At 43.2% G+C, this 25,931-nt stretch overlaps 1 protein-coding gene across 5 annotated transcripts in view; it reads right to left on the reverse strand.

Annotated features, from left to right (window-relative positions):
- The window catches only part of KCNIP1 (potassium voltage-gated channel interacting protein 1), a 339,153-nt gene that overhangs the window by 37,291 nt on the left and 275,931 nt on the right, over positions 1-25,931 (reverse strand). Inside the window, exon 1 of one of the 5 annotated variants that reach the window (XR_012029818.1) lies at positions 10,713-10,846. The exons of 3 other annotated variants lie outside the window; for them this stretch is intronic. Coding sequence is in view for 1 of the 2 variants with exons in the window: in XM_072824191.1 (XP_072680292.1) it covers positions 10,713-10,821 (109 nt within the window). In the remaining variant the exon portion in view is untranslated. Of the gene's footprint in view, positions 1-10,712; positions 10,847-25,931 lie in introns of those variants that run through there. One more of the 5 variants, XM_072824191.1, reaches the window with a different exon arrangement.

Here is a 25,931-nt window from a genome sequence, read left to right on the forward strand (position 1 = left end):
ATACCAAGGTTTACTAAATGTATTATTTTTGGGTAAGTCAGAGTTCTTTTTAATCAGTCCTAGATTACTTCTCTTGATCTTCTAATTTTAGCATATTTAAAATTTTCTCAACATTCATGTATTTGTTTAACAAGCATATAAGCATGTCCATGCTTTCCATATTCAGATTTTAGGAAAATGATTTATATAAAAGAAGTTTAATGAATTCCTACTATGTGAAGATACGCTAAGTGCTTTTCATTTGTTAATTTCCTTTTATCTTTCCAGAGATCCTGGGAGGTGCTCTTAGAATCCCCAGTTTGCCATTGGATAAGCTAAATCTCAGAAAGTTTATGTGACTCTCCCAGGGTCCCGCAGAGTAAGCACTTGTTCTGGGATCTGGAGCCAGATCTTTCTGTAATGTAATGTTGCAATGTTGTAGAGTTGCACCCAGCTTCTTTCTGCCTTCCTTCTCCTCTTTATACATCAGAGAGATGGAAGTTATTACTCTCAGAGTTGCTCAGCATTGATTCTTTGCTTCTTCAGACCTGGAGGATTTTTTAAAAGCCTCCTTGTCATGTCTAAAAAGGCTTTGGAAAGCCTTGTAGTGCAGACTCTATAAGAAGGGTCCTCCAGGGCTCTCATCCAGCAGTTTGCTTCTTTCCTGTTGCACCTGACCTTGGCAGGATCTTAGGATGAAGTGCTGGACTGCTGCAACTTAAGCAGACCTGGCCGAGTAGCAGCCTGCACATTTAATACCATGCATGTTTAATTGCATCTGGCCAATGAGTGCATTGCATGTTTGGGTATCTTAGGTGGTTCTTGGAGAAAATTGAGGGCATGTATATCAAACAATTTTTGAATTATGTCTCTATTAGCATCTGTGAATGTCTCCCTGGGGAAGCCCGGAAAGCTCTATTAGCAGAGCAGTTTAAAACAGGATTGGAGGAAGCAGTAGGGGAATATCCCATAGGGGACAATAATTATAAACAGCACTTCCATGTAAACAGGTCTTAATGTGTTTTCTATATTGAATTCCTGAGAGTGAGACTCTTGGGTGGTGTCTCAGCGCCCCCTCCAGGGCAGCACCCTTGAAGTGCTGGGAACTTAAGTAGAAGGCTTAGTGGGCCCCTCTGCCTCCCCCTGGGCACCAGAATCCTCTAAGAGCATGGCTATGCCGAGTTGTGGGCAACGTGATGATAATGCCATTGTGTGACCTTGGGCAAGTCACTTCCTCCCTTTGGGCTTTTGTACTTATAAACTCTTAGCACTGAGCCAAATACCCTCATACAATTCATTTTAATTAATCTTCCCAACATCCTACAAGGTGGGTTATATTACCCTATTTTACAGATGAGAAAACTGAGTCTCTTGGGAACTAGGTACCTTGCCCAAAGTCATTAGTCTGCAAATGGCAGAAGTGGGGCTTAAATTCTGGCTTCTGACTCCAATGGCAGGTTTATTTCCAAGGCACCAGATCATTTCCATGCTCTTTAGGGTCTTGTCCAGATAAACATCCTATGAAATATACCTTTTCGGTACCAGAAGCTTGGTGATCTCATCTTGGCTTTGCAACATTCTCTCAACTTATTTAGACTCTGGCAGCCGTGAGAACAGATATATTGCTCATTAGTTCTGTGTTTACGGCTGTTGCTGGTTGCAGTGTTCTAGAGGTTAGGCTTAGGCCAGTGAACCCATAAGGCATCCTGTGGGTTGGTTGTCACGGTGATGGTGCTATAGAGAAATGTGGCCCCGGCAAGGTCGTATCCCTTCTGTCTACCTTGAAAGCAAGTACATCATGGATCTTCTTACATAAAGTAGAATCATGAGATCATGAAAACTTCAAGGTTGGATGGATCTTAGATGTTATCAGTGGTTTTCAAGCTCCTATAAAGGCAAGGACTTCTTCAATTAAAGACAATTTTGCATGGAGGCTAAGTAAAATAGATGAGAATAATCAGAGGCTGGATTAGGGAGGGAGAGCAGGAGAAGGCTTTTTCCTTCCCCAAATCCCATATGGCAAATTTGCAGCTGAGCATTTGGAGACCACTGATCTAATTCAACCTGCCCCTTTTATGGTTGGCTCTGGTGAACCCAGAGAGAAACAGGGTGGGCTTGAGGGGCAGGGCTAAGGCTGGAGTCCAGGCCAACTGACATGGGGCCTGGGGTTCTTTCAACAGCAACACAGAAGCAGTAATGAGGGTGTCTCAGGTTGGGCCTGAATGCATTCTCAGCTTCTTTGCTATGAGCAGGGATGGCCATTAATTTGTGCCCATTCACTCACCAGCTTTTACTGAGTATCTGTTTGTCAAGTCAGAGAACTTGCTCTATTCTTGGAATATTCTCTGAAATATCAAGGGATTATCCCCAGACAGGCCAGAGGGGAACAACCAGCTTGTCAATAATTAGAATGTGTATTAGGCAGGGAATAGAGAGGTCTGGAGATGGAGGCTTTGGGTGAAAACAAAGGCCCACTGGAGGGGAGTGGGAAATAACTCTATACAGAGTCTTTGCTAGTGAAGTTGGAAGGTCCTCCAAATGCATTCTGAGGTGTGAGGAAGCTTTGAAGGTAAACCTCTGGACTTGTCATTCATTAGTTATTTGTTCATTCATCATTCATTCATTCAACACTTCTTGAGCATCTACTATGTATTGGGCACTGTGCTGGGCAGAAGGAATATGTGATGAACCCAGCAGTCGTCAGGATTAAAGGCATTTGTTCATTCATTCAACAAGTGTTTGTTGGTGCCAGAGCAACTCTTCTCTCTCTCTCTTTAAGATTTTATTTATTCATGAGAGACACAGAGGGAGAAGGAGGCTTTCTGCAGGAAGCTTGATGCGAGACTTGATCTTGGGATCCTGGGATCACGACCTGAGCCAAAGGCAGACGCTCAACCGCTCAACCACGGAGCCACCCAGGCACCCTGCAACTTGTCTCTTAAAACTGATTCCCTTGGGAGGCAGAGTGGCTTGTGAGGGGAAAGGTCACCTCAGCTATTCTCTCTCTAGTTTTTAAAATAAGCAAATGTGAAGGCAGGTAACAGTGGAAAGCCAGTATACTATGTTAGCACCATCATTAAAAAAAAAAAAAAAAAGATTTTAACATGGGCTCTTCACCCACAAATTCATGGACAAAATGAAGGCCTAAGCAGGGGTGTGTTTTTCAGGGGCAGTTTAAGATGAGTCAGTGCAGAAGGGTATGTTTCGAGGGGGGTGGATTAAAAGCCAGGAAGTCAGGAGAGAACCAATGAAAGTCAGCCCAGGTGGGCATCATGGTAGAAGGGCCTGAGAAACATGAGACAGATTGAGAGCCCTGGGGCTGGAGAGAGAGAAGATGGGGTGGAGGGGCATGTATGCGGAGGGAGGGTGAAGGCAGACAGGAGGAATCTTTGGACAGCTTTGACTTTTTAATCTTTGAATATTGCCATGAGGGAAATAAAGGAACAATACTGCAGTGCTTACTTATTTCCAGGGCATCGGATCAATGGAGTAGGAGGCCGAATATATTAAACAAATGAGTATGTGTGTGCCATCGAATTCTTGGCTCAGAAAACTTCGCATGCCCGGTCTGAGGAAATAATGAGACAGACTTGCCATTTACTGCCAGGTTTGTAGCACTGGAGACAAAGGCTGGGTTCCTCCCTGGGGCTGGCTTTGTCAGGGGAGATGGAGATGGTGTTCTGGCTATGGCTCAGGTGCCAAGTGGGCTCCTGGGACTTTATTTTACAGCCTATGTTCTCAAGAGATTGGAGCACAGAGAGTGGTTGGTAAGCCCTTAGTAAGCTAAGCAGACTCTTAAAGGTGAATGATTATAGGATGGAACTTACTGGACACCCAACTGAACCACAGAGTGCTTGCCTCCAAATGAGCTGAATCTCCTTCCTGTTACTGCCTACCCTCTCTCCTGCCCTTTCTCAGTCCCACTTCTTCACTCTTCTCACTTCTGACCACTTCTCTCTTTCTTCCTTTATTCCCTGCTTCTCTCCTTCCTATTCTGTTTCTCTCATCTTCTTCTCCTCCTATTTCTGCTGAAGTTGAAAATATGATGGACTCCCTAAGCAGGTCCATTTTATTTCTTAAATGTATTTTATATTTACTTTTCTTACTATAGACCAGGCTGTGATCCTTCTGTGTTGGTACCAGAAGTCTAAGCACTGGTGTCACCACAGCACTTAGCCCTGGGGATAATGTGGGACTGGGACAGTTAGGCAGGCTATCAACGCTTTCACTTTATTTCTGTGGTGGGGGATTGTCAAACCATGAGAGTTCATTCATGTATAACTTGTGTAATTATTATGTAAATAAATAGGAGAACATGTTTTCACAAAGCAAGTGAGTTGTACCTTTGATAGTTCTCTTCTCTAAAGAAACTCAAACCAGCCACATGCAGTTGCTTTGATTTGTATGCATCCCTCACTTTTTCTCAGAATCTATCTTCTCAGATAGGAAAAGACATTTTAAAAGTTTATTAGGCTTGCTATTACAGACTCCAAGCTGCCAGCTATTCTATGCCAGCAAAATTAGTGTGTCTTTGTGTTGGATTTTAAGAGATTTTCTCAGATGCAGGATGTGTTTGGGGGAGGAGATGGGCAGTAGCACAGTGGGACCTGAGGTGAGTCTCATTTTATCATCAGGTGTAGGGGATGGGGGTCTGCAAGGTGTGGCTGAATGAGGGGTTAGCTTTATAGGCCTGGGTAGCTCTGGATGTCCCTGTGAGATTGCAAGGACTGGAAAAGGGGATCTTTCAGTTAGTGCCATGTATGTCATAGGAGACCTTTCAGGACAAACAGATGTCCTTCTGTTGGTCATAAAGATAGACAATTCTAGACACAGACCTGGGAGCCCACTCAGTGCAGAAGACAGGGTCATTCTCATGGGGGATGAGAGGTCTAAGGAAACTCCTCCTAGTTATTTTGAAAGAGGTATGTTCTTGGAACATCTTAAACCTTGGCAATGTAAAAAGATAATATAATTAACAGGTTTGGTAGTTCGAAAGGCAAGGCTGTGGAAGAGTAATCTACTTGGGTTCTTTTGTTTACTCAGTGGTGGGAGGGTATATGAAGGTATACCTCATATACCTATAGGTGTATGGGTATATACCTATAGGTGTCAGCAAAGTCATGGTCCTTTTAAAGGCTCTGGGGAGAATCCATTTCCTTACCTCTTCCAGCTCCTTGTGGCTGCCAGCGCTCCTTGCCTTGCAGCCCTCATTCCTATCCTTGCTTTCACCCTCAACTCTTCTGTCTAATCTCTGCCTGCCTCTCTTTTATGATGACATATAGGACTTATGATGGCATATACATATATATGAATATACATATATGTATATACACATACACACACATATATATATACACATATACATATAATTAAGCATAATCTCATCTCAAGATCCTTAACTTAATCAAACCTGCAAAATACCTTTTGTCTTATAAGGTGACATTCATAGGTTCTAGAGATTAGGACACAATATCTTTGGATGGTCATGATTCAGCCCACGACAAACCTAACTGGATTAGGTTATGAGTACTTTACCAAGAGGAGTGATACAAACATTCAATGAACAGAAACAGTGATATTCCCAATGCTCCAGGCACAGTTTAATTACAAGTTTTGCTTCATTGGACAATAGAAAGGGCTCTGTAGTGGGACTCAGAAGACTTGAATTGAATTCTGAAATTGTTACTTTTTACCCATGTGGCTTAAAGTCAAAGCCCCAGAATTTCAGTTTTTCAAAGCCATAAAATTAATTCAATAGTAATATAAGATCTCCATATATAACAAGATTTCTCTGCTGTCCAGATTCAACACTTGATGGACAATGGTTTCCTAGGCTATAAAGTACTATACAGGCACTAAGTCCATTAAGAAATAATTAAAGCAGGCTATGTGTGGGTAGTTGGCCTCATACAAAACATATTTCAAATCTTTTGCTATCAAGTGGATCCAGCAAACCTCTGGAGTTAATACTACCTGTTTCACACATTTTAGAATGCATAGAAAGTTGACTCTTTTTAAAGACCCCAATAAACACACCTGGATTCTCATGGTTTCCCTGAGTTTGTGAGGTTATTACTATTGCTATCATTTTTTTGGTGGTAGTTTGCATAGCTTGTGACATTCCCGATTCTGTAAACAAGCAAGCAATGGTTAGACACAGAGCAAAATAACTCTATATTAAGACAGGTGTAAGACATGGCAGCAGGAGAATCCACTCTGAGAAACACTGATGTATATGCCTCACCACTACAGTCAATGTCTGGCCCTGGAATAGTGAGCTACTTCTGAAGTTACTGTGGCAGCGCCAGTAGACATGATGCTTTGGGAAGAGAGGACTCCCATCTGGTGAGGGTAAGGCTGCCTCAGACTGGCCCAGTGAGCAGCAGGTGAGAGAGAAGCAGAGAATTCACTGTTAATGGTCTCTGAACTTTCTGGGGGGGATTACTTGTCTGTCACCACATGCCGCTGCCCAACCTTCTCCTCTCTGCATCCCCTGCTGTCCTCATTTTGGAAGGATGAGTGATAAGTCTGATTGGCAGGTCATGGCAGTGAGGCCTAGGCATGCACTGTGAAACAGCATATGGGGGGAAGTCACCCCAGTGTTTCTACTCTGGAAATTTCATTGGCAACTTCCAAACCCAAAGGGAAGGATTATAGTGCCCAAGAGGCCTGATGAACCTGGGATTTGTCTTTTTTCTGTGATGAGTAGTATATTCATTTTATTGCATGATGTAAGGCTGAAGAAGAATTAATCTTTTATGGGAGAGATAATTAGCTTGGTCCGTCCCCATGTGCCACTTCATTTAATCCCTACAACAACAATATGCAGCATTGCTTACTATTGTTACAGGATGACACATGGAACTTTCTCCAGAATAGACCACATATTGGGTCACAAATCGGGTCTGAACCGATACCAAAAGATTGGGATCGTCCCCTGCATATTCTCAGACCATAATGCCTTGAAATTAGAACTAAATCACAACAAGAAGTTTGGAAGGACCTCAAACACGTGGAGATTAAGGACCATCCTGCTAAAAGATGAAAGGGTCAACCAGGGAATTAAGGAAGAATTAAAAAGATTCATGGAAACTAATGAGAATGAAGATACAACCGTTCAAAATCTTTGGGATGCAGCAAAAGCAGTCCTAAGGGGGAAATACATTGCAATACAAGCATCCATTCAAAAACTGGAAAGAACTCAAATACAAAAGCTAACCTTACCCATAAAGGAGCTAGAGAAAAAACAGCAAATAGATCCTACACCCAGGAGAAGAAAGGAGTTAATAAAGATTCGAACAGGATGAATTGGGTCATCTACAAAGATATGTTGAAGTCCTAAACTCTAGTACCTGTGAATGTGACCTTATTTGGAAACAGAATATTTGCAGATAGAATCAAGTTAAGATGAAGTCATTAAGGTGGCCCTAATACAACATGGCTGATATCTTGCAGGAAGAGGGAGTAAAGATAAGGCACGCAGGGAGAAGATAGCCATGTGCAGGTGGAGACAGAATGCAGTGACACTGCCACAAGCCCAGGAACACCCGGGGTTACCAGAAATGGGAAGAAGCAAGGAGGAATTCCCCTCTAGAGGCTTAAAGGGAGCACAGCCTGGCCAACTTCTTGCTTTTGGATTTCTAGCTTCTGGAACTGTGAAAGAAGAAATTTCTGTTGTTTTGGGGCCACCCAATTTGAAATAATTTGTTACACTAGTCCTAGGAAATTAATACAACCATCATCCTCATGTCTCCATTATGACCAATAAGGAAAGTGAAAGCTCAGGAAGAAAAGGGACTTGCCCAAGATCATGCCATCAATAAATGGCACATCCAAGATTGGAATGCAGCTCTTTTCATTCTAGGCCCAATATCTGTATTATTCTAAAATTACTACTGAAAAATAAAATTAAGATGAAGCACCTAAGGAAGACTACTGATAGGCTCTTCAGAATTGCTCTCCTGCTCTCTTGAGGATGATTGCAGGATCACACTGGTCCCAGTGTACTTAATAGGAAGTGGTATTCTCCTCTTGATATTCAAATGGGTGAACAGAATTTCAGATGTCACATACACATTAAAAATGACATTTTGGACCATACGGGAAAGGCTCTGGCATAACAGCCTGTGTAGTATAGACTTAATGACAGACCACAGACCCCATCTTACTTGTTGAGCCACTTGGTATAGAGGAAAGAGGGTGAAATTTTAGAGACAAATTTCTTCACCCTGCTATTACTGTGTTTTTGGAAATTTTACATAGTTTCTCTAAACCTATCTTCTTCTTTATGTAAAAGGAACAATGAGGGGCACCTGTGTGGCTCAGTCTGTTAAACATCTGCCTTCAGCTCAGGTCCTGATCTCAGGGCCCTGGGGTCGGGCTGCCTGCTCAGAGGGGTGTCTGCTTCCCCATCTCTCTCTGCCCATCCTCCCCCCACCCCCTGGTGCTCGCTCTCTCTCTCTCTCTCTCTCTCAGATAAATAAAATCTTAAAAAAAATACTTTTAAAAAGGAACAATGATATCTAATTTCCAGTTCTATTTAGTCTTTTTCCTTAGAGTGTTATTTTGAGGCTTCCATTAGCTCATACATATAGGAACATCTGGCACTATACCTGGTACATTGTAGGTGCTGAATAAATGTTAATCCCTTCCTTCACCGAGGGTTCCTGGAGGCGGTCTTAAACATATGTTCTCTTCATTTTATCCTAATCCCCTCATTACTATAACATTAGATGAGTAACTGATATCTTCTATAGTAATAAAATCAAAAGCTATAATCTTCAGAAGCTAAAGCAGGGGAAGAGAGATGGGTATGATTGGATACAGAAAGGAATAACAGGGTAATATTTTCCACCACACCTCTAGCTTTATAAAGAAGTTTCTATGGAACTTTCTCTGACTTTAATTTGTAATCTTGGTGGGTATCTGCTTTGAAGCTCAGAACAGGGATGAAACATCTTTTGGGGATCTGGTGGAGAACAGGGGTTTTGCTCAATTGTAATGGGCTGGCAGGCTGAGTTTAGAGTTGAGAGGAGCACATATAAGAAGGGACCCAGGGCCTGGAAGAGTTCCTATGTGCACACAGAACTATTCTTTCAGATTGTTAGACTTCAGGTGGTTTTCAAGAAAGAAAAACTTTTCTGAATGTGCTTCATCTTCCAAAATCTCAGGGAAACACACTCATGGAATCATAGAATCATGGATTCACTAAAATGTAGCTGAAGCTTAGCAAGCTCTCACATACAGGTCTGGCATAAAGGGCAGATCAAGGGAAGCTGGTTTTATTGAAGCAGGGAAGAGCCCAGTGTCTGCCTTACTGTCCCCACCACAAACTGTGAACAAGAAAATGTTTGGGTTGCTCCAGAATCCCATGAAGCAGAGATTGAAAATGATCAATATTCTCATAAGGAAACCGAGATCCAGATAAAAAGTGACTTGACCAAGATTAAGTAGAGAGTGATCACTGATAGACACCAGGTATCTTGGCTCCTAGTCTGGAGCTCATCCAATCACATCATCCTGTATGCAGTCTCTGGTCTATCTCAGCTTTGGTTGGTACTTCAGCTAGTCCTTTGTCTACAAATTTGCCTACAAATATATTTCATTACATTCATTACAGGAGGTATCTGATGCCTCTTGGAAAAGAAATTCTGTCTACACTGTCCAATTATGGAAGAATATACAACAGACACACATCATATATACATTGAATATATATTGTTGGAGGCTGGTTTTGTTTAATTCATTGCTCATCGAAACTGAAATTTTCCCAGGAGTCTCATTTTATGTGATTGACATTATGTAAACAAACTATGTCCTACTTGGTACAAAATCTCAAAAGGAGGAAGAAAATACTCATTTCTTGAGGTCCTTTAACTTTGGGAATCAAACCACTAACTTCCTAGTCATAAACAGCAGGGGGTGACTCGAATTTTTGACTACTTTCTCACCAAGGAATGGAAGCTAAAGTCACAGCTCATGAGGTGCTTTTAGGGTAAGGATTCTTATAAGGGTTGGGGATGAAGGGCTGGGGAAAGAAACCGACTCTTGTTGTATGTCTTCTAATTGTCCGGCACTGTGATTAGCATTTTACAAAAGTTTTAGCACCGCCATCATCCCACAGACTTCTTGAACAACATAATGACTTCTAAAAGTCATTGGCTTCTATCAACAACATAGCTATCAGACACTCTGAGAGAGGACTGTGGTGTTTTTTTTTTTAATTTATTCATGAGAGACACAGATGATAAATAGATAGATAAATAGACAGATGATAGATTAGTTATATAGAGGCAGAGACACAGGCAGAGGGAGAAGCAGGCTCCATGCACCAGGAGCCCGACGTGGGACTCAATCCCGGGTCTCCAGGATCGCGCCCTGGGCCAAAGGCAGGTGCCAAACCGCTGTGCCACCCAGGGATCCCCCAGGACTGTGGTGTTTTGTGCTGGTCTCTCGCAGCTAGTGACCCGCCGGGACCCACATGCACACAGGGCAGGCAGAGACGAGCTCACGGCTCCAGTCCCCCCAGCTCTCCAGGCATAGGTTTCTGCACCACGGCCAGAGCATCACTGGGGCGTCGGAGGAGGGCGAGCTCCGGTACCCCTGGGATCAGCCAAGGCCTCCAAAGCTCTCGGGTCTCCGCGCTCCTTTGCGCGCGGTCTCTAAACTACGCGTAACGACCGAAGCTGAAAAACACGTTCCTATAACATAGGGAAGCTCAAGAGTGCGCTTACCGTCTGACAAGTCAATCAGCCCGAGGTAGTGCAAAAGTTTCAGGGAGGAGCATAGCGCCACCACTATTCCCAACGTCTGGAGCCCCTCTGCCTCGCCCTCCGCCCGCATCGTGCCGGCCTCCCGGGCGGTCTTGCCGCGGCTCGGCTCGCCCAAGTGCGCGGGGATTGTCACGTTCTCGCCCGCCTGCCCTCCCTCCCCGCCTCCCACTCCTCCCGCTCCCTCCGCTTTTCTCCTCCTCCCAGCCGGCCACCTCTGCGTGGTTTCATAGTGATCTGTACTTTTACCTCCTCTTTTCCCAAGGCAATCCCCCGCCAAAGGCTTCACCAACCCTACGCATCTGTTCCCCAAGTGTAACCCTAACCGGCGGGGTCTCATGGCACATCCTCTTCGCGACTCTGGAGGGAATGTGTGGGACTGTAGATTATTTCAAGACATAAGGGAAAAAAACTGCTTTCGATCTGTGACAGGTTTAGAGGGAAAGGCCATTTTTCAGAAGGACAATAATTTGCCTGTAGTCCTCCAGTAAAAACCAGTCAAGCTTATTCTGGAGTACAGGTGGTCCCTGTTTTGACATCACAAACTGCCCCTGGAAACTGGATCACCAAGAAAGAAACTGTAAACTGGGCTGAGTCTACAGTTATATTTGTATTTGGGCAGTTTTTAGTTCAGTAGAAGAAATTACTAAAAGCAAAACTGAGCAAAACTCCTAGAAAGAAAGGAAAAGATAGGGAAGCAAAAGTATGGGTTACCAGTGTGTCCTAAGCTTCTGGGCTCCATGGGGGGCATCACACTCTCCCTACACTGGATGGTCAGCGGGGAGCCTGGTGGGGAAGGGGGCACAACATAGAGAAGGAAGACTAGGAATTTTATCACAGAGACCTGCCCTGTGGTAAAATTCCTTGATCTCCATGAGGCTCAGTTTCCCCTTCTGGGAATAAACCTGCCTCAAAGAAGAGTGCCTGCCCCAGGTGTGAGAGCAGAGTGGGTACTTAGCAAATGCCGGCTCAGATTTGGAGCATATACTACGGGGGTGGGGGGTGGGGTGGGGGGTGGGGGGGCAACAATGTGGGGCCTGGGGAGGGGGGAGACATTCTCATGACCTGGGGTGGGTGTAAATGCATAAAACCTCTTAGGAGGGAAAAACCCATCAGAAATAAAAAGTGTCTACACACTTTGGTCCTGGAATTTCACTTACAGGATACCTATGTGTGTGCATGTAGGTCTATATATGTAAAAAGATATTCATCACATCATTTGTTTGTAACAGGAGAAGACAGAAAAAACTTAGGTGCTTATCACTGAGGAAACTGGTTAAATAAATCATAGTGCATACTACACAGCCATTACAGATATACAACACATTTATGTACCTTCTCTTGGAAGAATGCTGAAAAAGTATTATTAAAGGAAAAAAGTAAGTTGCTTAGTACATTACCATTTTAATTTTGAAAAGGGACACACATACGCCATCTGTGGGCATATACATAATATAGTTTCAGAAGGATACACTGATAATTGAGAATTTTAGTTGTCCATGGAGGAGAGAACTCAAGGCCTGGGTCAGAGGGAGGCCCACTGTTACCATTTTCTCCCATGTATGTGATCTATTTTAAACAGCAACAATAACTAAAGGTGAATGATTATCTCTCCTTCCTTTCCTTCTTTGTGGAAGGAAAGATGGTCTACATATCAGACTGAGGCACAGCACACTCTTGTCTTTGCTGTGCACCTACCTTCTTGGTTCTTTGTATCAATCTCCAATCTCATTTGCACGTGGGTGGTGCTGCCTGGAGTCAGCCCATTCCAGCTTATGAAAGCTGATGGCTAAATGTTTAGGGAATTAGCAAGGCAGTTATTAAGTCTTTGGTGGTTTGATGGGCCACAGCAGGAATATTTACACTATGGAGATGTCAAATACCACACCTGACCGCTTCCTGCCCCCCCTGCCCCCCCCACACCACTTTGCCATTCCAGACCCCACCCATCCAGAAGGAAACCTGACAAATTCACCTGCCCAGAGGTTTTCCTGACTTTCTGTGTTTCCTCTCTTCTGAGCCCTAGTGAGTATAACCGTTAAACCAATGAGCTTAGTGGAATTTTAGGCATTAGCATGGCCAGACATTAGGAAATGAATTAGGAGCAGAGAGACCTCTGGTAAGCCAATACTTTGTTCTCTTGGCTTCTCTGGCCTGTACCTCTCCTGGTTTCTGCCTGCTTCTTGCCCCCTCTCTCTTGCTTCCTTTCCAACAGCTCTCTGCCTTATAAGACTGGTGCTGTCCCTGACACTTCTCTTTCCCTCTGCGTTCTCCCCTTTTGCGAGCTGATGCATGCTCATTGCTCCAGATGTCAGCTCGGGGCAGATGACTCTGATCTCAGCCATGTTTCTGTCCCACGTTTTTCACTTTTTGCCCTATTTCACCTCACACACAGCATTTCCAGAGCAGTTCCACCGACGTGGATTACTGAGTATCTGTTAGATGCAAGGTCAGGTGCCAGGAGCTAGACTTCAACTTTTGCTGCTTTTTGGAATTTCTGGGAATGAATCACAAGAGAAAAAGGAGTAATGGCTCCCACTTTCTGCCTGCTATCACCATGTAATGATTTAAATTTTTCTTCTTCTTCCGTTCCTCCTCCTCCTTCTTCTTTTTAAAGTAGACTCCATGCCCAGCATGGAGCCCAACCAGGGTTTCAAACTCATAATTCTGAGATCAAGACCCAAGCTGAAATCAAGAGTTGGACACTAAACTGACAGTGCCACCCAGGTACCCCAAGGACTTAAATTCTTCCAGAGTTCTCTGGTCTCAAAGCCTGGACCCCTCCTGATGATCTCCAAACCCTTTTAGGGACATATGCCTCCTGGGTGACTTAGCTCAATGGCAACTAGACAGACAGAACTATTATTTATTTATTTTTTTAAGCAAATGTGGGGTGCTTTACACAGTCCATCTCCCTGGATTCTCACAATTTATCTTTGGGAGTATTGCCACTTTCATCTCTAAGAAGATCAACAGTAAATTCAGTTCTTATAGGTAATGGTTGTCTGAGTGTCAGGCTCAGATCTCCCTGCCCCAAAGTCCATATTCTCTCACATGTCCAGCTAATACATGAAGCATCTGCGGTTTGGTATTTATGAAAGATACATGAATTGTTTATTAGCGAGCCTGCTTTTTTCTCCATCCGATTTCCATCCAGCATCACGTGGTATCCACACAACTCTTCGTCTAAGTATAACCTCCTTTTAAATTTTTATTGGAGTTCCATCTTTCACTTGATGAGAAATTTTCACCCTAACTGGAGCACTTGTGGAATCCATCTCACAAATTGCTTTTTCTTATTTCCACATAGATCGTAAGGTGAATGTGTCTGCATTGTAGGCGTGAGCCTACACAGAATTGGGCACTTCTCTCCCTAGTTTGTCCCGATTTACTATTTTTTGGGCAAGGGTCTTCACTTTTGTGGCCCTCTTCAGTTCTTTGTCAGCATTGGCAGGCTTTATTACCCCCCTGTTCTGGGCTGTTTGCCATAAAGAAATAAAGGTTTGATCATTTAGAGACGTTCTCTTTGGGTGTGGATGGCAGGGGTAGGGCTAAAGGAGGGGTGTTGAGGGAAGGGTAGGGGTGGGTTGGTGGGTGGTGAATTGACCTCATATACCAGTTACTTGACTTTTGTTCTGACCCAGACACCACAAACGACTGGATTCCAATTCAGACCATCACACCCGAGACATGGATACTGGCCATGGACTCCAGGGTCCTTTAGAAATCTGACGGACCAAGATGGTCACACTCACAAATGCCTAGTGTTGCAGTCAGCTCAGGCCACTCTAATGTTATACCATAGACTGGGTGGCTTGAACAACAGATATTTATTTCTTTTCATCCTAGAAGCTGGGAGGTCTGAAGTCAGGGCATCAGTGTGGTTGGGATCTGGTGAGAGCCCTTTTTCTGGCTTGTAGATGGCTGCCTTCTTGCTGTGTCCTCCCATGGTAGAGACAGAGTTCTAGTCTCTTCCTCTTCTTATCAGGTCATTAATCCCATCATTAAAGCTTGATCCTCATGACCTCATGCAAATTTAATAATCTCCCTAATTACCACCTCCCAATGCCACCATATTTGGAGTTAGAGCATCAACATATGAATTTTTGGGAAACAGTCAATCCATGGCACCTAGCTTCTGCCAAACAATTATGAGTTCACAGAATCACTGGGTTTGAATTTTAACTCTGTCAACTACTAGCTATGTGACCTGGAACAAATAATTTAAACTTTTGGAGTCAGTTTCCTCATCTATAAAATGGGGTGATATTGATACCCATATTCTAGGATTGTTGCAATAATGAAATGAAATAATTTTATAACCTCTTTTTTTTTTAATTTTTTTAAATTTTTATTTATTTATGATAGTCACAGAGAGAGAGAGAGAGAGAGGCAGAGATACAGGCAGAGGGAGAAGCAGGCTCCATGCACCGGGAGCCCGACGTGGGAATCGATCCAGGGTCTCCCGGATCCGGCCCTGGGCCAAAGGCAGGCGCCAAACCGCTGCGCCACCCAGGGATCCCCTCTTTTTTTTTTTTTTTTAATTTACTTATGATAGTCACAGAGAGAGAGAGAGAGAGAGAGAGAGAGAGAGAGGCAGAGACACAGGCAGAGGGAGAAGCAGGCTCCATGCCGGGAGCCCGATGTGGGATTCGATCCCGGGTCTCCAGGATCGCGCCCTGGGCCAAAGGCAGGCGCTAAACCGCTGCGCCGCCCAGGGATCCCTAATTTTATAACCTCTTAACACAGTCTCTGACACCCAGTGAATGGGACTAACATGGAGGTTCAGAGAACAATCTCCAGGACCAGACTGCCTGCACTACCTCTTAACTCTGCTTCTTATTCAGCTATGTGACTATTGGTGAGTTACTCAATTTCTCTGTGCCCAAGTTTTCTCACCTGTAAAACAGAGATAATCATAGTAGCTACTCAAGAGAGTTGTAAAGACTGAAATGAATTAGTAATTAAGCACAGAAAGAACTATATTAGTATCATTATCATTATTATCCATACACTTGAGGAGATAATATATCAGCTAGGTGTGATGGAGAAGTCATAGATTGAGCTGTTATAATTTGGAGGTTTGGATCTGGGGAGAGGAAGGAATACTGTTTAAGGTAGGGGAATCAAACTTCCCCTGAGTGCTTGAACTTCAGTTTTCTAGCCACAGATTTTCCTTCCAGACAAATGGTTTCAGGCAAATATTTGTTGCTGCTTAAATTTCACTTGCGTGTGAGCCCCCAGCAGTCAGAAAATAAAACTCTGTTTTAGTGAGCTACTTCTTCTGCTGTCAGTTTGCTCACTGTTGTGTAACCTGAAGTAAACAGGGCTGCCCAGTGGTGTAGCATCCCACAAGATTGAAGCAGTTCATGTAGTTCACTGAAACTGCATACGCAAAGCTACGTGCACATTCACTAGACATAGAAGGGCTTGCTGGTGGTATGTGGGTTTCTGAGTGGTCTCCTGGTAAGGTACTGTCTAAATCTCATTTGGATAAACTAATTTGGTAGGAGCCTCATCTTCCAGAACGTTCTGCTGCAGTTGGTATAAAAATAATGCCAATAATTGCATTTGGAGTTTTCTTTTCTTTAAAAGGTGGGAAAGAAATGAAAGAATTCCTTAGAGCACCATCTTTGAGCTCTTGATTCTACCAGAAAGCAAATTATTTAACTGCAAGATGGTTATGGTTCAGAGAGAAAATCATTACTATTCCCATCACTGGTCAAAATGGGAAAATTATTTCTGTGTTCTTCATCCTAGCCTTTATCTTGGAGGCCTTTTGGGGGCACCGGCTGGGTTTGTTTAAATTAGTTTCATAATGATGATGATGACTGTACAATAGTAAAGTAATGACATCTTCCCCCTTCCATTCCTTCCCTTCTTCCCTTCCCTTTTTTCTTCCCTCTCCTTCTTTCTCTGATATTTATTGGGCATGTGTTAGAGACTGTGCATAGATAAAAAGAAAACCTTTCTCATTAGGAAGTTCACAATGTCTAAAAAGTCTTCTAGGATTTTTACTTTGTGAGTTCTGTTTAACCTTTTCAATCACTCTGCATATTGTAGTTTCTCAACAAATATTTGTTGAAAAAATACGATGCCCTAACTTTAAGTTGGGGTGCAGCATTACTTCCATTTTGCAGATAAGAAAACAGGGGCAACGAGAGGGAAATAAATGCCTTTAGCATTTTCTTGGACCGGGCACCGTGCTGGACTTTCACACAAGGTTCTCCTTTATCTGAATCATCACAATAACTAATTAGGTGTTCACCAGTACCAACTTCCAGAGGAAGCTCAGATGGGGTTAAGTGTCTCTCAGGACATGACACAGCTAGTTAGGTGGCAGAGGCAGTCCTGGAGTTCAGGTCTCTGTATCCTTTCATTCAAGGCATTTTCTGGCTACTGAAGGCTCAGGTTCTGCTGGTGAGGAGTGTTGGGTGGTTAGGGATGGGTTTGGAGTTGGTTCTGGTCCCCAACTGTCCTGTTTCTGCTCAGTTTTCTTCCCTCAGGCCCTTTTGCTTCTCTCTCCAGGAATAACTATGGTACCAATAGCCACCCCCGCCCCACTGGGTCAGATATTTTAGACTTTTTGTCTCATTTGGTCCCAACAATGATTTTACTTCTTTGCTGGTCATTAGTGCCCCTGATTGGATATTTAGGGATTTATGGGGATGGGGCAGATGCTGAAATATAAAAAACCTCAATGCATCTACCTGGAAGCCTGTCTCTTACAGGTGCATTATTGGGAAGAGGGGTCCAGCTCCAAGCAGTTTCCTGTGGAATCCAACTGGGCTTGTTCTCCATGGACTCCAGGCTTCAGCTCTTAGCAGTCATTTCTCAAAGCCATCTTTGTTTGTTTGTGGGTTTTTTTTTTTTGTATATTTTTTTATTGGAGTTCGATTTGCCAACATATAGTATAACATCCAGTGCTCATCCCGTCAAGTGCCCCCTTCAGTGCCCGTCACCCAGTCACCCCATCCGCCCCCCACCTCCTCTTTCACCACCCCTTGTTCGTTTCCCAGAGTTAGGAATCTCTCATGCTTTGTCACCCTCTCTGATTTTTCCCACTCATTTTCTCTCCTTAAGTCAATTGGAGAAAGACAATCATATGGTTTCACTTTTGTTTGATTTTGATTCATCATCAGCTCCATGGAGCCTGGGGTCAAGGGAGACAATGGGAGGAAAGCTTTCTGGTTTTTCCTCTTGGATTTTAGAAAACCCTCAGGAAGGATCATCCCAAACACTTTAGGAGATCAATTTTGGGAGGATCCTGAATTTTACTTCAAGAATTCCGTGTCCTTTGGGATGAACTTCAGGAGCCCCTCTCTCCCCACCTCCCCAAGCTTTCAGCCTGCAGGCTCCTTCTACATTCTGCCCTCCCCTACCAGGGTGCCAGGCTAAGGAGATGGTGATGTAGGTCTCTATGCTTAAAACAGGCCAGAACACAGGAGTTCACATTGCCTAGCAGGGAAGAGTAATGAGCACATTTATTAATGAGTGCACAGTGTTTATGTCAATTTGGACTGGCAAATTGTTGATTTGAGCAACACTTAACTGCTGTTGGTGGAAATTCATTTGTAAATAAAGTCAATGAGATATGGTATTTAGATATCCACTGACATGTTTCAATTTCTACTTCCTTTGCTTTCTCAGAAGGGATCCAGGCTCTGTTGGAATTTCAACAGAAATTCTAATATGATACACACACATTGTTTCCTTCCTTCATTCCTTCCTTCCCTCCTCTCCCTCAGCTTCAGTGCTTTCTTCCTTCCTGCCTTCCTACCTTCCTGTTTCCCTCCCTCCAATATCATGTTTCCTGCCTACTATGCCCCAGGCACTGGGGATACATTGCTAAGATCTATCTCAGCCACCAAGGAGCCTCTAGACCAGTGACTATACTTACAAAGATGTGGGCACCAGTTCCAACCAGCTATGTTCCAAACAGAATGCATTTGACATTGCCTTCCTGGCCTGCAGAACTTGACTTACACTGCCCTCTGTCCATTCCCTTGTGTATTTCCCCATATGGAATGTTCTCTCTTCTCTGCTAACTAAAGCCAACCTGTCAAGGCTCAGCTGAACACCTGATGCTCCACACTCCTCCTACCTGCTCTCTTTTCTCTGACTGCAGAGCACATATTTGTTTGTCAATCATGTGTTTTTTGGGGGGAAATCTCTTGCTTTGATTTCTTGCATTCCTAATTAGCTCTCAGTTGCAATGGCCAGAGTTATTACTACTGTAGGAAGGCAACATGCTAAGGACATGGGATTTGAAGGCAGATCTGAGTCTATTCATGTCTCTGCCACTCACTGGCTGGATGACTTTCAAATAACTTGACTTTGCTGAGTCTTCCTTTTTGTACTTGTCAAATGAAGATAGAGGTGCTTCCTGAGTCCTAGGACACCCCTGTTGGTCATGAATACAGTGTTGGTTTCAAACACTCTGGCAGCAGCATCCACTTCCCTTGAAGGAAGGTGATCTCCTCCTAACCCCAAGAGATCTGTCTTCAGAGCCCTGTCAAGGGCCCGATGTGAAACAGTATGTGGGCTGAGCTTTGAAAACTGGAGGGATGCAGGTTTGCTTATATGTTTATCCATCTAGTAGACACCCCCCAACTCCTTTATTTTTGGGGATCATAGAATATTAGAGGACAGAATAAGTCTAAGGACACAACCTCAGGAATTCTTCAAAGTGATCAATGATTCTCAACCCTACAACACCTGAGGGGAGGACACATTCCTATTGGGAACAGTGGCCAAGGCAGTGACTCTTGTTTGATGATATGGGGAGTGAACTGGAAAGATTTCAAAATCTCTAAGAGGCAGATGTGTATAATTAAGAAAAGTTCCCAAGTGATTCTTCTATGTGCCCATCCCCCATTGGAACCACTCTGACTTCTTTAAAAAAACATTATGAAATATTTCAGACTTAGAAAGAGCCATAAAAATAATCTGATGATACTCATATACCCATTTTGGGAAACAGTTATTCTAATAGAATGGAAGCGCATGTGCCCTGCTCAGATTGCACTTGTGCCCCTCACTCCCAGGAACCATATACTGAATTTGGTTATTTTTACTTCCATTCATTTCTTTCTAGTTTTACTGCATATACACGTATATGTATATTCCTTAAATGGTATGTGGCATCATTTTATGTCATTAAATTTTATATGGATAGAATCATATGACATGCAGACTTCTGTAACTTGCTTTTTACTGTTTTGCTCAAGCCTGTATTTAGGAAATTCATCCACATTGTCATAGGTAGCTATGGCTAATTTTCACTATTGTATTATATTTCATTTCACAGCAATCCTGTGATAAATACACTATTCAGCTGTTATTAGACAGGTTGTTACCACTTTTATGCTATTGCAAACAATGTGGTTCTGTTCACTACTGAACATGCTGCTGATGCATATTTGCAAGAGTGCCTTTAGGGCAGTGGTTTCAATGGAGATTTTGCCCCCCCTCCCCACCAAGAGACTTTGGCAACAATGTCTGGAGACCTTTTCGGCTGTCACAACTGGGGGATGCTCCTGGCATCTAGAGGATAGAGGCTGTGGATGGCGCTAAATATCCTACAATGCACAGAATATCACAACAAAGAAATCCCTGACCCCAGTGTCAATACGGCAGAGGTAGAGAAACCCTGCTTTAGGGTAAGAGTAGAATTGATGCATCACAGAATCTTTACTAAACATTGCCACACTGTTTTCCAAAGTGGTTGTACTAATTTGCACCCACACCCCCTCATTTTATAGATTAAAAACCTGAGGACTGGGATGGGTGCTCAGTTGTTCGGCCAAGAGCATGGAATGATGAGGGCATTAATAAAACTTTGACAAAGACACAGATGTATTTTTCCAGAGAGGACACATCAAAGGAAGATAAATATAGTCCTTCAATGCAAGAGACATTTACAAAGTGTCTATTATGTGCCAGGAACTATACCTTATACACATTATGTCTCATCTTCCCCAACTGTAGAACTTAGTTTAAGAGGATCACATAGCATACTTACTAGCTGGATTAGTATGGACTCTGAGGTCATAGGGACCCAGTGTTGGGTTCCTGAACAATATTTGCTAGCCTTGTGCCTCATGAAAGTTACTGGACTGCTCTAAGCTTCAGGATCCTCACCTATAAGATGGGAATCTTACCCATACCAATACCTATACCAATACCTATATCACAGTGGTGTTGTGATGGAGGAAACACAATGGGTGATTCATGAATATTAGCTGTCATCATCATCATCATCATCATTGCTCATTTAATAGGTAAGGAAGTGGAGCCTCAGAGTTTGAATAAGTTGCAAAAGGTCACAACTAGTAAGTGGTGGGACTAGAATTTGAACTCAGATCTGTCTGACTCCAAAGTCTATCTTGTTTTAATTGTGCCATGTTGGCTTCCCAAGAAAGGAGAACTCCCAGCTCCATCCCACTAATTTGGACTTTAGGGGAGGGGGTATAGTCCATATAAATTACTAAAAGTGAGGCTTTATCAAATACTTTTAAATAACACATTTTAATGGTTTCATGAATATTTAGTAACTCAACTAAGTCAAACAAATGCTGCCAAGACTTCAGTGCCCTGGGGACCTGCTGGCATAGACAGACAACGATGATCTGTAATTATAACACAGACTGCATGCGAACAGTGATTCTGCAGAATATGAAAACAACTCAATCTCTCACAAATTATGACTATCTCCTTTAGCATGTTATTGCTGTTAACCTGCCCCATCCTCGAAGACAAACCAACTGAAACCTATCACATCTGCAAAGGATCACAAATTTTGTATTAGTGGTGTCAGAATGAACGATGCTTGCCTTCCTACACCCTATTTGCAATCATGTCCTCCAATTTCTCCTCCCTTCTCCATCCCACCCCCTTTCCTCCTGGGAAGACATTTGTCTTTAGAGACTGGCAATGAGGCATTTGCCATTATACACATTATGACATATTTTACATATGCTCCAAGAAGCTGGGGCTAAATTACACTGGTGAGTTATTAAAAACAGCTCTCAATGCTATTATTATTTATTGCATTTCCAACTCTCTGCAGCAGATGATTACACTGCTTAATCTTGTATTTTTTTTAATTCCCCCCTCCCTGAAATTAATTCTCCCTGCAATGAATAAGCAAGGTCAGCCACACTGAGCACCCTTTGGAAAAGGAAGTTTGGATTCTAGAGAAGAGTTTGATTGACAGTCCTGGGACTGAGCCTTTCTTTCTTCAGAGGAGGAAGAGTCACTTGAAGTATGAGCACTTTTTCTCCAAAGAGCCTCCAGAGTTCTCCAAATCACAGGTCTCTCCATGCTAGTCCCCTGTCACACAGCATCCTTTGCCATCTTTGACTGTCATCGAAGGTCCTCAGTGCCCAGGCTCACCTCCCAGCCTCATCTCCCACAGCCCGGCCTCTCCACCTGGGGTGCTATCATCCCTGGGACTTATTTACTCCAGTGCTAGGCTCTCGCTGATGAGCCTTCTTACTACTAGTCATTTCACCACAAATTCTACCTCCACCCTTATTTCCTTGGCCAACACCTTTTCCTTTCAGATTCAACCTAGGAAAGATCTCATTTGGGAAGTATCTCTAGGGGGAACAAGGAGTGTTTCTTTCCTGCTTCCATGAAACCTCACACTTAACATGAATTGTAGGACTTGACACGCTGTATTGTCATTGTGTATTTATGTATCTGTTTCTTGTCCCACTGTGAACTACATGAAAGCAAGGGTAGATCTCAGTTGTTCAAGTTCCTAGCATAAAGCCTAGTGCAAGTAAGTACTTTAGAAATTAAGAAATCCCAAACTTGGAAGCAGTTAGTAGAGCAGAAAGAGCCAAGGCTCTTGAATAGGCACTTATGCATGCATTCATTCATTCAGTAAATATCTATTAAGCATCTATTATGAGCCAGGCACTGTGCTAAGCACTAAGGATACAATGAATCAGTGGTTATAGTGTTAATGGCCTAATAAGGAAGAGGTATAAGACTCAAATAATAGCACAAGCATATAATTATAAACTGTGATAAGTGCTACAAAGGAAAAATACTCAGTTATGACAATATAAACACAGTGCCCAACACACACTGATATTGGTGTAGGGAGTATCACCAGGGATGCCTTCCTTGAGGAAGTGATGCTTGAGCTAAAAGCTGCAGATGGATAGGTATTAACATAGGGAAGAGCATTTAAGGAATAAGTGAAAGTATGCGTAAAGGTCCTGAGGTATGTGGGAGCCTGAGTGCTGAAGAGAGAACTGCCAGAAGGCCAATGCAGGAGCCCAAGGAATGGGCACAGGGGGAGAGGGTATGATGAAAGGTAAGACTGGGAGGCATTCAAGGGTCAGGCCATGCAGAGTCTTGTAGACCATGTTAGGGATTTGTCTAGCCTGTGAACAATGAGTTTTAGGCTAGGAATAACATCATGAGTGTGTTTGCGTGTGTGTGTGGGGAGGACGGGGGTTAGGGCGTGGAGAGAGAGAGTGTTTTGTGTTTTAAAATGCCTTCAATGCAGAGAACAGATCAGAAGGTGACAAAGTACACAGATATTGGGGGATATGTACCTGTAGACTGCCTCAGAGGACAGAGTGGCAAAGTGAACTTAATGACCGAAGCACCACAATGAGGTAGGGAGTCTTCTAGAAGTCCTCATGGAGACACCAAATAATATTTCAGGGTCATAGGCCTGCTCCAGGATATCTCTCTTCCAATGCAGAAACTCATACTGGAGTTAGTCGGTTTGGAGGCCTCTACTTTAGAGTTAAGCTCCCAGGGGCTGTCCTACCGGAACTCAGGATTATTTATAGTTTATGAATCTAAGGTAAAGAGGTTAGAGAGCTGAACTTCACTTCTAAGTTCTGCCTTTGATTTTTAGGTCTTAGAAGGGTTAAGTCAACTCCAGGCTAGACTTACGTTTCTATTTTGGGAAGAATGGGACCTGGGATGTCATCTGATTTCATCTTTCCATTGCAGCCATCCATCCATTTTTATCTATCCATCATGTACCCATTCATCCACCCACCCACCCTCCATTCAATAAATATTCACTGAGACAACACTGAAGAGTGTCTAGAACGTGGCCCCTTGATACAGTATTTGCTCTTTCCTGGTCCACATCTGTCATGATGAGTTAGTGTCTCTCAGCTATAGCCAAGGGGATGCAGTCTGACCCAGACACTTCACTGAATTTTCTTTCAGTTCTCTGGTTGCTGAATTGGAGCCTCAGGCAAACCCTGCATTCTTTTCTCCTGATTTAATTGGCCCATTATTTTAAACTTTTGTAGATAAGGGAATAAAAAAGTCAGTGGAATATTGTATTCATCACATTCAAATTAATATGCTTCATTACCATAAGACAAGGAGTGTAGTTGCAATATTTTCTCAAAACTTTTAATTGAACAGAACATGGGAGGGAGAAAAGCAAAAATGGAAACCACCAAGCTTGGATGTTGTTTTTCACTTTCTCAGAATGTGGGCCGTTTGTGATCCACTCATCTCATTAGTGTTAATTATGAACGAAAATAAAATGGCATTTAACACTGTGCTGAGACTTTAATTAAAGCCAAACCTTCATACCCAGGAACTCTCTGAAGTCCAAGGTAGTTATTTTAAATGGTATAAACATCTGCTGAGCCAGTGGTACCCACCACACCCATTCTATCCCTTGCTGTTGGAAGGCCACTACTAGATGGAAGCCTTCCATCCATCCATCCCTTCCACAAATAACCTTTAACTTCAACAATTAAACTGTAATGTAGTTCGGGGGAGAGGAGGCAAAAACAAATATTTGTTAAGTACTATTGTCTTTATCATTTTAAATACATTATATGAAGGCTAATACAGCAGTGGGAATAGAGGGAACATTCAGGTAAGGGTAATTAGCAGTATTATATACATTATATCATTTATATATTTGAGAAAAAGAGAGAGAGAGAGAGAGCACGTGAATAGGGAAAGAGGCAGAGGGGAAAGGAGGGAGAGAGAATACCAAGCAGACTCTACTGAGCGCAAAACCAGACAGGCTCCACATGGGGCTCTATCCCATGACTCTGAGATCACAACCTGAGGTGAAATCAAGAGTCAGATGCTTAACTGACTGAGTCACCGAGATGCCTCTACATTATCTCATTTAATCATCAAACAGTCCCATGGGAAGTGGGAGCAAATTATTATTGCATGTATTTTATAGGAAGTAAAACTGAAGTCCATAGAAATTAGGTGACTTGCCCAAGGTCATATTGACTCCATGTTTCCCTGTTTTACAATGCTGAGCTAGAAAGAGTATTCTGGGTTATCTAAATCCATTTGTTTATTCACTCAACAAACACAGATCACCTATTGTGTGCCAGCATCTGTGCTAGGGGCTGGAGAGACCTTGGTTCCTTTGCTCACAGGTTCAGTAGGTAGGTAGACAATTGTATGGTGATGACAAGTCAGTGATGGGTGCTCACAAAGATCACCAGAAGGACTGTAGGAGCATGATTCAAGGACACCAAGCCCAGCCTAGGAATCTGGGAAGAGTTCTCCAAGGAGGTAAGAGTCATAGAACAGTTTCATCTGAAATTCCTATAGAAGGACCCAGCGAGAAGGGTGCCTAATGGCTCTTCTTTCCAGAGACTGGTAACTCCAACTCCAGCTCCCAGTAGCAATATGGCACAATTTTCATCTGGTGAGACTGCAAGTGGGCTTCTAAGAAATACCTGGAAACTATCCCCACACAGCATGAGTGACCACATTCATCTGTACTACCTGGCATCAGGCTCCATGGATAATGATGAAGCATCAGTGTTGGCACAGATGAGTCACTGATAGATATTTGCATTTCCCTCCTCCTCTGTCATGATTCCCCAACTCTTTCTGTTTTCCAGTTGTTACCATAAGTAGGCTTTTCCCCTGCATGCCCACGGTTTCTTTATTTGGAGGGAAAAAATCAACGCAAGAGAGCAAGCACTGATATGGGCAGAGATTCAGGGATTTCTAGGGCTGTCATGGAGTTAGGAAAATCAACTCATTGCTCATTGACAATGGAGGAGGTGGTGGTCTGGACCGGGGCAAGCCATCTGCCCCATGCCAAAGAGCAGAACCAGAACTTGGGCTCAAGACTCTTGACTTTAGTTCGATGTATTTCTCTTATCCTAGCCCAGCCCTGGGGGAATTTTAAGGAGATCCTCC

Source organism: Canis lupus, chromosome 4, assembly GCF_048164855.1.
Source record: "Canis lupus baileyi chromosome 4, mCanLup2.hap1, whole genome shotgun sequence".
Taxonomy (NCBI): domain Eukaryota; kingdom Metazoa; phylum Chordata; class Mammalia; order Carnivora; family Canidae; genus Canis; species Canis lupus.